This window comes from Zosterops lateralis (genome assembly GCF_965231275.1).
Source record: "Zosterops lateralis genome assembly, chromosome: 18".
In the NCBI taxonomy this organism is placed as follows: domain Eukaryota; kingdom Metazoa; phylum Chordata; class Aves; order Passeriformes; family Zosteropidae; genus Zosterops; species Zosterops lateralis.
The window spans coordinates 12,297,980-12,315,190 of NC_139778.1; the positions used below are offsets into that span (position 1 = coordinate 12,297,980).

The window sequence follows — 17,211 nt, forward strand, 5'->3', positions numbered from 1 at the left end:
CTGTATCAGAGGAAAACAAAGAGGCAACAGTGGTCAAGATTTTAAAGACCTGGTAGTTTCAGAGACCAAATTTATCCCAATGGCAGAGATCAGATGGCCTTTCCTGTATCACTCTTTTGGTAAGGGTGTACCTACCAACAGCAGCCATTCCTCCTGGAGGCAATTTGGCCTCTTTAACGCATCTTCCCCGCCAATAAGCAGCGAGAATGGCTTCTTCATGACTTAAGGATTCGTCTGCATAGCCACAAGCTAGTTCTCCCACTGAGTGGCCCACAATCCCATCGGGTCGCAGACCAGCAGCCTTCAGCATATCAATCTGAGCAATCTGCAAGCAGAAGTAAGATTACTGATTCCATGGCAGAGTAAGCAAGTGTCAGGCCTCAAAGGTACACAGCAGTAGCAAGTACATAATAAACTTTTTGGTATAGACATTCTTGGCCTCACTGCTTCTTTTTCCCCCCAACAGCTATAGCTCCATCCTCCTTTCAAAGCAATTCCAAGAATCATCACACAACCCCAGTATTGTCTAGGCCTTTTCACAACGTAATTTTCCATTAAGAAAGCATTTCCAACAACATGAGGCTGCCAAGAATGTGTCTGTACAAAGTAAGAGGCAAGACCAGCTTTCCAGACCACTTTAAAAGCTTGGCATCTAGTTTATCAAGAAACTATAAATCCCACATTGACACTTAAAATCACGAAGAGGCTTCATTCAGCTTGACTTGAAATATGTTCATTTGCAGAACAAATTTTACAAGATATTAAATGGAATCTTGCTCCTTGGCACAAATGTTTGCCTAAAACTTAAAGATGTTCCTAAATCTCTTAAAGGAAGAAACTGTGCCACATATACACAAAGTACACGTGCAAATCCATTCAGACCAATATTAGTCCAAACATCTTGTAAGAAAAAAGCAGTGAGGCCAAGAACATCTGTACAAAAAAGCTATGTACTTGTAAGTGGCAAAGCCCAAAAACAGTCAAGGGCACAATACACTCCCTCCTCTTAGAGAGATTGTTCCAACAGCTGCCTCTTGCTGATTACACAAAACAAGTTTCCATTAATCGGTATAAAGTGTTACCAGCCCAACAGACACATTAGCAGAAGATGCTTAATGTGTATTGAGTCCACTACCCCCCTCCACTAGCCCTTTGAGTCTTGCCTGAATAGCAGCTAGTCCAACAAATGCATGGACAGTGTCATCAAAAGTGTTGTCATTTGCTTGCAGCAGCAGGTCTGAGACCTTCAGGCCTGTGTTCTTCAAAGCCTCATCTGAGCGCAATATAGACTGGCGAAACAGATCCAACTTCATAAGGCTCACGCCCATGCCTTTCCACTGTGATCCCATGCCTGCAGGATAAGCAAGGAGAAGGTGAGCTTTTAGTAATACTCTGAAACAGGAGTAGACACAATACACTTCCTCTAGCAGTTAAAGAATTCTAACTAAGAGCAGAACACCGTACATTTCTTACATTCTCTAAATTAGGCACTGCTTTTTATTTTGCTGGACTTTGCTATAATTAGAGGACAGTTAAGTTGGAAGGTTTTGAAAAAATACAGAAAACAAGACTCCCAGACATGTCACAGAATTGCAAAATATTTCCTCGTGTTACACTGTAAAGTAACATTAGAGGACAGGATACAATTGCTCAAGCCCCACATCTAAAGAGGAATGGAAAAGCCCGGACTCAATGCTGCACACCTACCGGAGCATATGTACCAGAGTGGTCTACCAGATGCTTGAACTTGCTGAACCTCTTTTATGTCACTTTCAGTGCCAACCAGCGTGTAGCCCCTGTAGGGCATGGAGGACACAGGAACTGCAGAGATATCGCTGAGCAGGCTTACAAATGGGCTGCATCCTCCATGTTTTCTGCTCTCTTGAATTAGTGTTTCCACAGCTTCCTGGGTTCTGCCAGAAATCTGAACCAGTCTTGGGACCTTACAAGTTTCCAGAGGCTGGCTTTGTTTCTTATTTGGCCTCAGAATGACATGAGCATTAGCACCTCCGAAGCCAAAAGAGTTGATACCGATAAGGCCACCTTTCACTGGTGTTGGTTTACAAACTACCTCCAGTGACCCATCTTGTAAGGCAGGAATATCTGGATTTGGGGTATTGAAATGAAGATTTGGAGCCCACACCCCATGTTCCAGAGAGAGAAGGACCTGAAAGAAAAAACAAGAGTGTTCTCTGCTCCACATTGCATCATGACAAACACTCTTTTGGTGTTATTTACTACAAATGACCATGTAGCATATTCTGAAGCAGTTCTCTATGTTTGGATAAAGGGACATTTCAGAGAACAGCATTATTGATGTTACTGAGGTAGCAACTGCATCACTTAGGCAAACTTTAAGACCATGCAGGAAGTCAGCAGGGAAGCTGAGTGTGTGTAGTAGCATAAAGTTTAGCTTCCAGACTCTTTCTAACTGGCAAGCCATGCAGTCTTGCTGGAAAAGCAGCCTAGGTACTAAGACTATCACATCATCTTTTCCCCCTTTCAGATCCCATCTCTTTATCCTGCTCTACTTCATCCCTCCCCAGTCACACACAGTCACAAATTCTCTTCCTTATCACAACAAAACGTTTCTATTTCTTGCTGCAAAAGAATCAAGCTGAAGCACTGGTTAAGAAGGCTGTTTTTGCTGCTTTACACCCACTTGTATTCTTCATTGAAAAAGCAGAAACATCAGACTAGGCAGAACTGGCAGAGCCAAAGGAAAGTACTGAAATAGTGTGAGGAGCAAAATATCTGTGCCAAAAAAAGGGCAAAAGCTCCCTTCTCTCAGTAGCTCCTCTCTACATACAGCTCATCACACCAAGCCCACATTAATCTGTGGAACAAGCCCAGCAAATTGCACACTACAAGGTCAGCTGCAAACACAGCGTGCTCTGTATGTTTGACAGTTCCTTTATCACTCCAGAACGGTCAGAGAGACATGCTGTCTTAGGAACTGCTCTTCCAGGTTGATTATCAGACATGGCAGCTTACCTGGGAGAACAACCAGTATAAATATACAACTTCAACTCACAGTAAACACGTTTAAAGCTGTAGTCTAAGTATTTTCATGCATGTTGTCCTACACCTACAATACTACGCACTTTGAATGTGCCGTTGGTTTACACTAATACATACTGTACTTTAAGTTTGCCATGGTTCCTACCTAGGTTTGAGAGCACAGCACAGTGAGCATAGCACCAGTGACACCAAAAAGCTTTGTCTTTGTTGCAAAGCAAGTGATTAGACAGGCTGAGTAATTCAAATATGCAGGTGAGTTTTCCCTTCCTTACCAGAATTTGACTGAAGAGGCCTCAGCAAGCCTTAGTTTTATTCCTACCTATCTACATAATTAATGGATTCTCTTCAAGTCTGAAACCTGATACTTTCAAGATCTAATTGCCTGACACCTCAAAGAGATGTGTTTTATGGAATTTCGGAAGAAAACATTTACACAAACTGCAGACATCCTGAGACAGTCATTGTCTAAGACACACTGGGTTTGGTGTAGAGGTGGGAGCAAGAGCACCCCAAAGTTATCATCCTGTCCTTACAGATCACAGAACCAAACTAAAACTGTTTGTTACATAAAACACAATATGGATTGGGAAGCATTATTTTAGGACTAAGCTATCAGTCCTTCTAAGAAGAATGTGTCAGTCAGAGATAAAGGCACTAAAAAACCCCTAAAGTTTTCCCTACAGAGAGATGGACACTGCTATCACCATGTAGGTGAGGCTATCCACAGTAAGTTGTATTTGGGTCACAAGTAACCACTTTGAAGAGTCTAAAATTCTAGCAGTGGCAGTGTACGTGACTTTGGTTTGCAGGGTTCTATGGTAATAGGCTTATAAGCAAGTGTGAACATTAGCTAGCTCTCTGCTAAGCAGTTTAGCACCCAGAGCCAATAGATGACTGTCTGCCTACAGCAGTAGTTAGCAAGCTGGTTGCTAAAACAGTTATTCATGCTGGTAGCCTCATCCCAGAGAACTCACCTGGCTTCTTGCCATCCTAAGAGAGAAGAGGAAGAGATGACACATCCCTGACAGAAAGCCAGAAGATCAGCTGCTCTTTTGGCACTGAAAGCCCACACTGCCTCTCATTTTTGGTCACTGTCAACTACGCTAAACGTCTAAATCCCTCTGTGTATGTGCCTCAAACCCAAATGACTTGCAGCAGAGTTCTGCTGGAAGGTCCAGTGTAAGGATTGACAAAGCAACCAATAAGGATTAACAAAAGGATCCCAAAGCCTTCATTCTGAGTAGAGCTATGCTCGTACAGATCTCAGCAGGACACGGGAACTCAAGTGCGTGCACAACACCAGAGGGCAACCTGAGCATCTGCTGGTTTGCAGGACAGCCACCTGAGATTTTAAAAGTATCCACGTGTGAAACAAGTAATTCATGAGAAACACCCAAGTTCTTACCATTATCAGTGAACATTTTACCCTGAACCAATACAGATTTTGCCTAAACCAAAGAAACAAAACCCCCCACACTGGCATTACCCACCATCCCAAGTTTTCCTTCTCAAGCCTCCTGTTACCTTAGCTAATGCAGCAAGCCCTGAGGCAGGCTCTGGATGACCCATATTTGACTTGGTTGATCCGATCAACAGTGGTTCCCGCTTACACTGACAGAAGATACTTGTAATGCTGTTTATTTCCTGTGGATCTCCAACCTAGTATGAAAAGAATCAGAATGGCTATTACCCAGCACTTCCAAAACACACCCCAAAAGAGAAATCAGAAAGATTATGGTGTTTGGGTGAAGTCCAAAAGTAGTGAAACAGAACATATTCTACTAATCGGTAGAAGGCAAAAGGATTTCACTTTGGGAAAACAAAGAATAATTTAACAGAAAAGTGTGGCAAGTGATGCAAGGGAAGAAAACATTCAGTCCTTAAGGGATCATGCTGACCTTGGTGCCTGTTCCATGAGCTTCGATATACTCCACTTCTTCAGGTTTGATACCACTTTCCCTGCACAAAGATGTGATCAACTCCTTCTGCACATCTCCAGATGGGAATGTCACACCTAGGATCAAAATTGCCATCAATTCCACTTTCCTATCAGGTGCTTCCTGTTCTTATTTTAGCATCCTTTCATTTGCTTTGGGCTGCCAGGCCCCTCCCCAAAAAACCAAATTAAACAAAAGACTTTTTCACCATGTCCTCAGCACCAAACTCTCAGGCTCTTTGTAAGAGGAACAGAGGAGCCAGAAATTAACCTAAAGCAATGAGTTAGACTAGAGCGGCAAGATACTGGTTAACAGAATACTAGATATCTAGATTAAGTAAAACACGTGAAGCTTTGTGTCACCACAGCTGGAGAGCAGGAGAAGCTGGACAACAGTAGGGTAAGAGCTTTACAGTTATAACACTGTACCTACATTTCTGCCATCAGTGCAGAAGTTACTGCAGAGATGTCATGAGGAATACTAAACTAGCAAGAGTACATCATTGTTACTTCAGTACAAACCACCACTTCCAATACAGGGTCCTGAACTTTGCATTATCAAAATTGGAAAATGAAAAAACCCTCAAACACAAAAAAACATTCACTCATCTAAAGAACCTTACAACAGACCGTTTTATATGGCAAAGACACTAGACTGAACTTAGGTATCTCACTTTTCAGTAGCTCAAGACCTACCTTGCTCCTTAAAGCCATCAGTGTTCACTCCAGCATTTACTATTGTGGCATAGATCCTCTTAGCCATAGATCTCTTGGTCAAAAGAACAACAACAGCAGCTTCAGAGCGACAATATCCATTTCCTGAGAGCAGAGAGAAAACAAATCACGACTTCCGCTCTGCTTTGTAAAATGTTGTCAAACACCATGCAGAAAGATTACCTCTTACAACAGACTGATTTGAGAATTTGATATATCTATTTATTTTAAAGGAAAATGTCATGACCTAGAAAGACACAATGTCAAGAGACAGCTAATTTTTCTCCCCAGAGGCAGAGGGACAAACCATATGGTATCAGTTTCTTCTCCACAGTTAGTTTTCCAGGTTCAAGGGAGGATGCAACATAGATCAGGTACAGGGTATGTCCCACACAGTGCATCTTGGAACAACTACAAGATTAGCTCTTTGCTGTATTTAAAGACCAGCAGGTCATAGACTGTACAGAAAGTTACTCTCATAAAACATAAGCTTTTCTACTAATGCCTTACCTGAAACATCAAAAGCCTTGCAGGCACCATCAGGACTAAGCATACCCAGCTTCATGAACTGTACAGATGTGTTGGGTTTCAGCAGGAGGTTGACCCCTCCTACTAGGGCTGCACTGCACCGCCCATGACAAATTGCCTTATAAGCATTTTCCAGAGCGATGAGACTAGAGGAGCAGGCTGTGTCAACAGTTAGGCTTGGTCCTTAAGAAACATAAGGAAAAACAACCTTTATTTCCTAGATTCTTCTCCAAAGACTACAGAACGGGATTACAAGAAACATTAAAAACAATGTTAAGTAAGAGCTGCTTCAGAACATAGCAGCAGATAAACCTGGTGCAATGAGAGGCTAGAACCACCACCTCTGCCTATTTACAAGGTAAGGCAGGAGAAAAATGAAAAAAATTGTGAACAGATTTGCTTTAAGGGCATTTTTAAAAATTCTGTCTCTCCATCTAAAAGAGAACACAACTTTACAGGCAAGTCTCACCTAATTACCCATTCTCATCAATAAAAATCCCTTTCCCTGCCTGATGCTGCTGCCCTTGCCGTTATCTCTGTTCTCTGCTGCAATCCACATCAATTTCCACCTCTCTGTTCCTTTCAATACCATACACAGACTGAGTAACACCCATGCCTTCAATCGCATAATTTCCACAGCTCTCCTACTTCTTCCACTTTACTCAAAGCCAACTGCTATAGTCAGTAGCAGTTTATCTCTGGTATAGCCAACTTCTACACATCTTGATATCAAACAGGAGTCTAAAAGCCAGAAGGGACTTCATTATAAAGGCTTCCTGACATCACCATCTTTCAAATGAACACCAGTTATGCCCAGCAGCAGCAAATGGGTTATTAAGCCTTACAGGGAGTCCTATCATATAGTCACTATATTTTTTTTTTACTTCTCATATGCCTTCTTAGAATAGTTACATGCTGTTTTCTCTTTCCAAAAGATGTCTGTGCCATAATATCCATCCCAGTCCTCTATAGCAACTGTAGCACAATCATGTTGAAATCACAATTGCTGATCAACATCAGTAGGTTTGGGGGGCACTTACCTTTCAAGTCAAAGAAGTAGGAAACCCTGTTGGCAAGCATAGCACGCTGACAGCCAGTCATACTGTATCCCAGAAGCTCTTCTGGATCTTGGCTAAGGGCTTCAGCAGCTTCTGACCCACTGGCACCAACCCATACACCCGTGTCTGTGCCACGGAGGGTGACTGGATTAATACCTATGAGGAGTGGAAGGCAGATTACAGTAAACCAAATGAGGGGCAAACCGGAGAGATACTAGATACACTGGCACCAGTTCACTAAAAACTACTTATTGTCCCTTTCTGGCAGGCCTGCAGCATTGTTCCCTTACCTTTACAAATCTTTTAACTGTTTCAACTGCAGACCTTACATGTCTTACTTCAGAGTCCATCAGAAGTTTGGTATTGGCTTTTGGCCAGAACATACTGTCCCATGACAAAGGTTTTCAGCCTAGCTGGGCATTGCTAAAGTCTTGTGTGAAAAAGTGCGTGGACTACGAAAAGTACAAATGCTGACAGGAGAAGCTAACAGCTGACTTCCAATACAGAGAAAAGGAGCAGACTGAATGGGAGAAAAATCACGGTACATGAAATGTCACGTGAGCACATCAATATCTATCTCCAGCCCAGATTGGGAGTATAAAACAGAAATGAGAATTCTTAAGTACAAAAATAGCCAACAATCAGAACAAGAAACAATTTTTTTTTTTCTCTAAAAAAACCTCACAGCAAGGTCAACTGTCAACTTCTTCTCTGAGCTTCAGGCATCCCGGAGACAAAAAGAATATTCAATCTCCAGACAGAGGCCCAGAAGCAGAGAAGCAGAAGTTCATTTCAGTAAGTCACAGAATCACAGAATGTTAAATGTTGGAAGGGACCTTAAAAGATCATCTAGTCCCAACCCCCACTGCCATAGGCAGGGACATCTTACACTAGACCAGACTGCTCAGGACCTTACCCAACCTGGCCTTGAACACTGCCAGATTTGGGGCATCTCAGCCTCCCTGGACAACTTGTTCCAATAACTCACCACCCTGACAGTGAAGAAATTTTTCCGCATATCAAACCTAAATTTGCCGTCTTTCAATTTGTAACTGTCAGTAACAGTGAAGTGGTTCCAACTTTTTCCCCCATGTGCTTATGTTCTGACATGAAATTGATTAACGTGAAGAATAAACTTCTTGGCTCGGTGGATGAGTAACTCAAAATCTCAAAAAACTGGCAGTGATAGAAGAGAGAGGCTCCTATTTCTGAAAGCACACTTCCTACAAAAACCGTCTATAGAAACAGATCAAATGCTACAGGCTTTCCAAGAATCCAGCCAACAGACAGGAATACACCAGGCCATCTGTCATTCTTTTAGATCATAGATGAGAATTCTAATCAAGTCATCCTTCTTTTCCTCTTACAAAGGAATTATTATGGAATATTAGGGTAGGGCAGAACATAGAAAAGCTCTAGAAATGTTGACTGTTGAAGTGATTCTGTCACATTGGTTGTACCATATGATGCAGGTACAGATTTGCTAGCAGTCAGCACTGATTTCCTTGTCTGCACTTCAGAGATAAGGGCTTATACTGGGACCTGGTAACCCCCATACCATGTCTTGGATCTCCTCTCTAATATGATGGCTTTCCTTTGTTAGAGTTCTCATCACACAGGTGCATGTCTGCACCTGTTACAGAAAGACAGTACAGATTAATTCTCCCTCTTCAGTCATTCATTCATTTACCTCCATCCAAAATAGCTTCATAAGAAACTTCCAACAGCAAGCGAAGTTGAGGATCCATTGTATTAGCTTGTTTGGGGTGAACCCCAAAAAAAGATGCATCAAATTTGCTTATGTCCTTGAGCTTTCCATTTCTCTTGGGCAGTCCATAAATTCCTGCGAAGAAAAATTTGACACTGAGTCTCAAAATACATCAATGGCGAAGCAGCTACAGGCTGAGAGACAGTACAGAATGACCACAGTTGATTTTCGATTACACATGAAACCTCACTCCCCTGTGCAGTACCCAGAGGGCTGCATGAGTATCTACCTCATCTGGAAATGAGAATGATGCATTAGCAAAAACAGCTGTAATTTTTAGGATCTCCTGGATATAGCAACATCTCTCCTACTCTAACCATTTTTGCTTTGGCAAGTCGTACCAAGCACATATAGTCCAAATGGTGGTTCCAGTCAGTCATCAGTCAGAAGAAAAATAAAAGCTACTTTTGACTTCCGCAAATCACTAGCTTGAATTAGGTAGACATGTGCCAAACACTTCAAAAGGACAACCAGACAGAAAAGGAACATTGTAAAAAGTCATAAACCACAGCACTGGAATCTCCATGCTACTTTTGAACACAGAAAAATGTCAGCACTGTCTTACTGTCACAGCTACCAGGAGCAGGTACAGGATTAATTGCCTAGCTGCTAAGTCAGAATGCTCTTTTATTTGAAAGTAAGCTACATATTATTTATAAGCTGCTACTGCGCAGGACATAACATTGTGAAATGGATTGCATGAGACCTTTATAAAAGTATTCTGTAACTGAATTTCTTGATGATTTATCAGAAGTTAATTCAGGTCTGGCAGGATTTCGATCTCATAAATTCTCTTTTCATAGGATAATTCCTCTAAAACACTCAGAACTCAGGACTCCAAAAGGAGGGACAATAAGCACTCACCTGGTTTCCACCTCCGATCATCCTCTGTGACCATATCAACTCCATTAAGCAGGTTGTCCCAAAACTCTTGCAAGTTGTCAGATTCTGGCAGCCTTCCTGATATGCCTGCAATCACCACGTCCTCCATCTCTTAACTTCTCCCTGTTGCTGAGATCCACAAAGCAGTAAGGCTAGTAAGATTTCACACAGAGCAAAGTATATGTGTCTTGTCTTCCTGACATGTTGTGACAAACAAGTGTATTTGCAGGAACACCCACACAGGAACAGCCCATGGAATCTCTACTATATTAAAAAAATTAAAAATAATAATAAAAAGAATCCCAACTAATCAAATAGACCACAAGACCCATGGGGTTGATTAGGATGAAAAAAACAATCCTGAAGGAGTATTATACTCTGAGAATCACCAGTTTATATATGACAATCAGAAAGTTAGTAAGTCTACTAAATGCAGAGCCTCTGTGAAGTCAGCAGAGAAGAAAGATTAACATGCTGGAGCAGAGGTGGGTGGAGAAATTATGAAATACACATAGTAAAATACATAATTACAAGGCAAACCTAACAGGTAGCAAAACAAGTTCTACAATCATTCCTAAGTTAAATGCTAACTTAAGAATCAATAATCAAAAGATTTGTTGGACATCAAAAAAAGAACCCTTAAAAAACCAAAACTACAAGATTGCACAAAATCGTACCCCCCCAAAAATAAACAACACAACCCTGCCCCTCCAGTTTAGCATAACTTGAAATGCCAAAACCAAAGAAATAAGTATTATATCTAAAGTGTTTCTTAACTGGACCCTGCAGTGTCACATGTTTAAAGAACTGGGAATGCAGAAGTGACTACACAGGGTAGAGGGTGGTGCTTTAAGATATGCTTTGGTAGAACAAATCTGGAATACAGACAGGATGAAAAACTCCAGCTGTTGTCCCAAGAAATTTGCGATCAAGACCCCAATCTCAAATACCACAAGAGAGTATGTGATGCTGCATAACACAGCATGGCAGGGCACCTGTATCAGACCACAGCACCAAATGACAGCTCATGTACTAAACTCCTTTATCTTCTATTACAGTAAAAATATATTAACAACTAAGTAGAGATGAAGCAAGTTAACTTGATGCCTCAGTTAAATTCAAATTATAATTTTAGATGCTAAGTGGACAAGTTAAAGGAGTAGGGGAAATTCCCACATATATGGTGGGAGTTTTTAAAATGGAAATAAATAAAAATACGGCTGCAGGAACCAAAGAGATAGTAAGCACTCACAGTACTTCCTTAAATAATCCTTCTGGTGAGTAAAATATTCTTTCATGTTTGGATTTTAAACAAGTAAAAAACACAAAGAAAAACAGGCATTCAAGCAATTGCAAGTCTGCCTTCATAACTTTGAAGGAAAAGGTCTGTTACGAAAGAGCTGAAGTTTGACTTCCATAAGGTATTACACCACATAGTGGCATGTTTAAGTGGTGCTGGTGCTTGATCATCTTCCCCAAAATACAGCACTAATGGATACTCCGTGCTGAGTGCTTAGTGGCTGATTTCTAACCCAAGATGTTTCATTTGGGCATCATTTTGCAGCCGCTTTCAGGACTTCCTGATGTTTTTGAGCAAGAAGCAGGCCCCTCTTCCATCCACATATACATTGCTCCAGCAAGGTGACACTTCCCATGGCTGCATGAGGTTGCTGGGGTGTGCAGAAGGAAAGCTGAGGTGTTAACCTCTGCCAGAACACAACACCACAGAGGCTGCCTGATTTCTTTCACCCTTCTTTCCTTCAGCAGTAATCTTGATTCAGATCTGTGGAGTAACTGTGGAATTATGCAACACCTAACACTGAAGCAGAAGAGATGATTACTTCACCCAGTCCATTCCTTCTGGGAGCAGAAACAGAAGTGCTCCCAAAAGGACATCTTGGATTTCTAGGTCTTGTGCTAAACACACAAACAACAGAAAGTCTATTCCACGCTTGTTCATTTAAAAAAGGAAACACTGAGGGCCAAATTGAGCAAGGCCCTTACTGAGAAACTAGTCCCCAAAACTTAAGTTGGTAATAACAGGATCAGTCCACTCAGTGAAGAGAAACTTCTCAGTTTTTCCACTCATACAAAACTAGTAAGTCAGTTTTATTATTGGCCTCACCACAGTACCTGTAAAAACCAATCAAGGGCCACAACTCTACCACTTTCAGCATTTCTGTGCTGAGGCAGGAAAAGAGAGAACTTGGGCACAAAGTTTACTATATAAGCTCAAGATATGAGACATGGAAATGATAATTTAAGTATGACTCAATTTTATACCTCAGATCTTTGGGTGATGATCTCTAGGGAGAGAAATACAACTCCTATTTCATGGGATTACGGGAAACACGACTTCCGGGATTGCTCCCTCCCATCCCACATATCTACCCCTGGAGTATCAGAAAAACTCTACCCAGGTACAACCAATCAACAAAACATTCCTTTCAGACAGTGAACTAATGAAATTCATCAACAAAACCATTTTTGCCAACTTATTATGAATGTTATTGAGCAAGACTATGTCAAAGGTGGAGATAAAGATGCTGCAATAATCAAAATCAGAAGCACAAGAGCCAAGAAGATAATTTTAACACGGGTAAGAAGAGCCAGGAATTAAAATATTTTAATACACAAAGAACCAGAAAGGTTTAGATTTGCCACAAAGAGCTCCAAATCCATACATCTAAGATAGGATGTATGTAAAACAAATTATGGATTAAGCAGCAGAGAGGATCTGCTGTTGGAAAACAAGAGTGGTCAGAAGAAAAGTCACTAATATTAAGCCATTGCTGATTAAATAGTGATTACAGCAGTTTTACAGCTACTAATAATGTTTTCAGTCTTCCTTGGCAGATAGTGAGCAGGTAAATTATTTTAAAGTTGATTGACTTTGCCCCCAAATGGTGTATTGCATTATTATTTTATTTTATTAGAGACTTGTTTTCCGTAAAGCATTTTTTGACTATACACAGTAACACAGTAGATTGACAGATTTTCAAGTAAAGGGCATAGCACAGATCAAGAAAGAACATTTATTTCTACACGTTTTAAAGGACATTTGACTACAGCAAACATATAAACAGACTGCTCCTACTACCTCTGATGAGTGAAGTGTTCAAAAGCAACAGGTCAAATCAGGAGACAAAGACAAAGAGGGACAAACAGGAGTCTTCTGTTTCTTAAGGCTGTATTTTCTGAATCCAATCAGACATCTAACATCCCTCTTCCTCAGTTTATCTCATGCTTTTGTTTAAATTGAGTTGTGTGATTTTCCTCAGACAGCTAGTGTTTTGAATTGAGTAGAGAGCAACCATACCACAGCCAACCTTTCCTCCCTCTGCTGAAGTGCCAGTGCAGTTGACACCTCGGTTAAGCCTAAACCACCATCTCGCTGGATTTGCACAATATTTTTCAGCAAGTCTATTGTGTTGCTGACTCGTTCAGTTTGTTACTAGTAATAACAAGCAATCCCATTTGGTATCAAAGCTACTCTTAAATTGAAATACTGTTTTCTATTGCATTTAAAACATTTTTTTAACCCCCACTAATCTGGCACCAAAAAATTAATTGAAAAAGTATTAACCATAATTTTCCATCATCCTTGGCAGCTGTAAAACTTTTTTTACAATACTTTTATCTATTTTTTCCCCTACAGAAACAACCTGCTGACCATTAAGCATATAAGCTTATAGAGGGAAAGAAAAGCCAAAAAATCCAAAACCTACAAGCAAAGTGAAGGTAAAATTTGATGTCTTTGCCTGCTCATACCTGACTTGGCAGCCACTGAACATAAACTTATTCTGCTGTAACTTGTTCACCTAGGGTTTGTTGAAGAAAGGAAGGGGAGAGGGAGGGAGAAACAGCTGTTCACAAAGAAACAACAAAACACAAACCTTGTTTTGCCTGATGCACATTTCCTCTTCCTAGACAGGATGAAATTATTTATTTTGCTATTATTTTGATAGCTGTCATCATGGTGGGGCAGAATTCTTAAAGTCAGTTCTGCTATTGTTTCTAGACAGTCCAAATCTTCATCTTTTTTTGAGCTCTCATTATTGTAAAATGAAACACTCATGACTCCTCCATAGCTTTTCAGCACAGTTATTCACAAAAGGACTATTTTCTTTGTTTTTCAGTATCATTACATCACAACCCAGGTTTCCTAATCTCTGGCTACAATTTCTAAAATTTGTAATAAAAAAACTGTCCTTACACAGAAACTTCACTTACGAAAAGCTATAATGCTTGCCTCCAAAAACCTCTTCACAGAATAGAGGCAGATGCAGTCTGGCTTTCATTCTTTTGAAAGCATTTGGCTATCATCAATCTATATGTTACAGATTCAATTTAACAAAGACCTTTCAAATGCCTCTGTTTCAGGTAAGTGTTTGTCCTGTTGACCACAACACAAATGAAAAACAGTAGAGTGTGTTTGTGTCTAAACCGCACTACTTGGTGGGAAACACTGTCTGGTTCAAAGCTGTTACTGGAGAAAAAGGAAGTTAGACTTTGCTCATGGAATCAACACAACTTGGTTGCTTCACAAGTGGTCTGAAATTACCTGTATAAAAATCTAAGTCCTAAGTATGACATGCCATGTTTGTAAAATATCCATTTGTAACTGCCCTCATTCTCCGAATTCACCCACTAAATGCAGCCTTTCACAATGTACTATTCTTTTCGCTTTGCTCCAAGAAGGATAGAGGCTGCAGGAAAAGCTGAATCCTTTCCTCATGTGGCTTGAGGTTTCTTCTCCTGTTTTTTAAGACAAGACATGCTCCAAATCCCCCAAAGGTGGTCTGATGGAGGATGCAAGTTAATTTACACAACCTTAATGCTGCCTGTTTAAATTTAAACATACAAATAAAGCTTTAACCTAGGAAAACATGTATTCACTACCTTACAGGGCCTTACAGTATGTCAGGGAAGGAATGTGGAGTAAGAACCAAACAGGTGCAAAAAAAGCCAAAAAGAGAAGATGATCACATTCCTGACAGAATCGCATCATCAAACCCAGACTGGGGTACGATCACCGGGCTACTTCGTTTGGGCCCGCAGCGTTTATACAGAAGTGGGAAAAACAGTTTAGTAGTATACACGGCACGTTTTTTCAGATGGATTCCCAGAGCCCTTGGCGAATCTCCCTTCCCAATATCGAGCGCCGCTCTGCTCTGGTACGAGCTTCTTCACCCTGCCAGGACCGCGCCTTCGCGCCAACCCGGGCGGGCGCGGGAGCCGGGCAGAGGGGCCCGTCCAGCCCCGGAGCCCCCTGAGGCGGCGCGCCCGGTGCTCGGCGCCCCAACTGCGGCAGCGCGGCCGCCCGGCCCGTCCCAGCCCAGCCCGGCCCAGCACAGCACAGCCCGTCCCAGCCCAGCCCGGCCCGGCCCCGCGGCCCCTCAGCCACCGCCGGGCGCGCGCCAGGACTGCGGGCAGCGGGGCCCGGCCGCGTCCCCGAGCCCGCCCGCCCGGCCCGGCTGAGGGCTCAGTCCCCGCCCGCCGCCAAGATGGCCGAGCGCCAGCACCACCTTGCCGGGCGGGCGGAGCGGGAGGCTGCGGCGCGGTAACCAGCCGCTGAGGTGAGGGGCTCTCCTCGGAACGACCGCGCGGGGCCACGGGAGAGCGGCCCGCGGCAACAGGGCGCGGCAGCCCCGGGGCCGGGAAAGCAGAGCCTTCCCGCCGCGCGGACCGGGCCCGCGGACCCTCATCGCCCACCCGGCGCGGAGGGCAAGATGGAGCCTCCCCAGCGCAGCCGCGGGGCGCAGCGGCCCGCGGAGCCTGGAGCAGAAGCTGCCGTTCTCCTGACCACGCCGGACCCGCTGTCCCGCCGGTACCTGCACAGCTGTGGGTGGCTTCGTGTCGGTAAGACTTAATGTCGTCAGCTCGGTGCGGGATGCTGCGGGTGGACGCTGCGGCGGCTGTTGCCGAGCTGCGCACGGCCGATATTCCGCGCTCCCCTCACTATCTCCCTCTAGCTCCCACTGCTATTTAAGCAGTCGCCACCTCCGGCGGCCACGCCACATGGGCTGACAGTTTACGCCTCGCCGCAGTCCAATGAGAGCCGGGGCAGGGCCGCCCCGGTCAGAGCCGGGGTGATGCCAACCCCTGCTCGCCGGAGCTCCACGGGAGGAGGGGGCCCTGGCCGGGCCGGGGTGAACACAGGCGGGCCCCCTTGCCCGGGCACCGGGCCAAGCTCCCGCGCCCCGCCCCGCACTGGGGGCCGTGGGAGGGCAGGCGCTGCGGGCGTGCCTGGCTCTGGGCTGGCCTGGCCGGGACGAGGCAGCGCCAGCCCCCCGTGGGCGCGGACCTTTCCGTGTCCCTCTCCCACCTCCCCGCGGGTAGGTACACTGTTGGGCCTACGACCATGCCGTGCCGGCACCGTGGCTCGGCGGCTGGCGAGGAGGCTCCAAGCGCGGTCGGATCGCGCAGCGCACAAAGGGAAGGGACGCGGGGCCGGGCGCGCAATCCCAGGCCGGCCCCAGAGCGGAGGCGGGGGCGCGGGGGCGGGGGCGCGACCCTGCCAATGGCGCGGCCCGTGCGGTGTTGCTAAGCGATAAGGCGATGTGGTGACGGCTGAGGGGCGGCCGGGGCCGCCGGCAGAGCGAGCAGCGCCCGGCGCTCTCCGGCGGCGGCGGTCGTTCACCCCGGCGGAGCGCGGTGCCGGGGTTACCACAGGGCAGCAGGCACGCCGGGCAGGGATGCGCTGCCCCGTGCCCGGGCCCGTCGCGCCGCCCTCCCTGGCGGCGGCAGAGCGAGGCCGGAGGCGGGGGACGGGCGCCAGGGGTTCCCTCCCCGCCGAGCCCCCGCTACGCCCCCCTGCCCACCGACGGGGCGGGGCGGGTCGCTCTGCGGGTGGGCACCTTTCATCCACTTTCCCCGCAACTTGCACTCCTTCAGTTAAACCCGAACAGCAATGAAGCTGACTTTTCTTCTGTATTGCCTACGATTGCCACTCTGAAACAAAAAAAGCCTTTCGGTCGGCAAATGCGGGATTGAACACGGGGACGAAAGAAAGTCCCCTTTGACTCCCGTTCACGGCTTTGAACTGGCTCCGGGCAGAGGCCGCCCCACTCCCGGGCAGCGCTGGCACTTCATTTCGACCTGCTCGGGGCAGACCTTTTGCCTCTTTCTGCGTATCCTCAACATAACAGGTTTTTAACCCTTTGATAAGGACAACACTAAATAATGTCCTCGTTTACCTTTTCAGTACCGTGTGATCTGCCTGAATGCTCTTTTTTATAGGCATCCCTTTCTTTGTACAATTCAATAGTATCCACAGTAGTACCTTGCTGCCACTCTTCTAA

General features: G+C 44.6%; 2 protein-coding genes across 3 annotated transcripts in view; one reads left to right on the forward strand and one right to left on the reverse strand.

The window, feature by feature from the left end:
• FASN (fatty acid synthase) overlaps positions 1 to 15,871 on the reverse strand; it is a 40,544-nt gene extending 24,673 nt beyond the window's left edge. Inside the window, exons 1-11 of the mRNA XM_083874472.1 lie at positions 15,742 to 15,871; positions 9,890 to 10,036; positions 8,948 to 9,100; positions 7,240 to 7,413; positions 6,182 to 6,382; positions 5,654 to 5,776; positions 4,920 to 5,035; positions 4,546 to 4,680; positions 1,708 to 2,167; positions 1,164 to 1,351; positions 136 to 325 (exon numbers count right to left, since the gene is read on the reverse strand). Of these exons, the coding sequence (XP_083730598.1) occupies positions 136 to 325; positions 1,164 to 1,351; positions 1,708 to 2,167; positions 4,546 to 4,680; positions 4,920 to 5,035; positions 5,654 to 5,776; positions 6,182 to 6,382; positions 7,240 to 7,413; positions 8,948 to 9,100; positions 9,890 to 10,016 (1,867 nt within the window). The 5' untranslated portion in view covers positions 10,017 to 10,036; positions 15,742 to 15,871. The remainder of the gene's footprint in view (positions 1 to 135; positions 326 to 1,163; positions 1,352 to 1,707; positions 2,168 to 4,545; positions 4,681 to 4,919; positions 5,036 to 5,653; positions 5,777 to 6,181; positions 6,383 to 7,239; positions 7,414 to 8,947; positions 9,101 to 9,889; positions 10,037 to 15,741) is intronic.
• SLC16A3 (solute carrier family 16 member 3) overlaps positions 15,670 to 17,211 on the forward strand; it is a 43,340-nt gene continuing 41,798 nt past the window's right edge. Inside the window, exon 1 of one of the 2 annotated variants that reach the window (XM_083874478.1) lies at positions 15,670 to 15,769. The gene's annotated coding sequence lies outside the window, so the exon portion shown is untranslated. Of the gene's footprint in view, positions 15,770 to 16,147; positions 16,246 to 17,211 lie in introns of those variants that run through there. The other variant, XM_083874477.1, reaches the window with a different exon arrangement.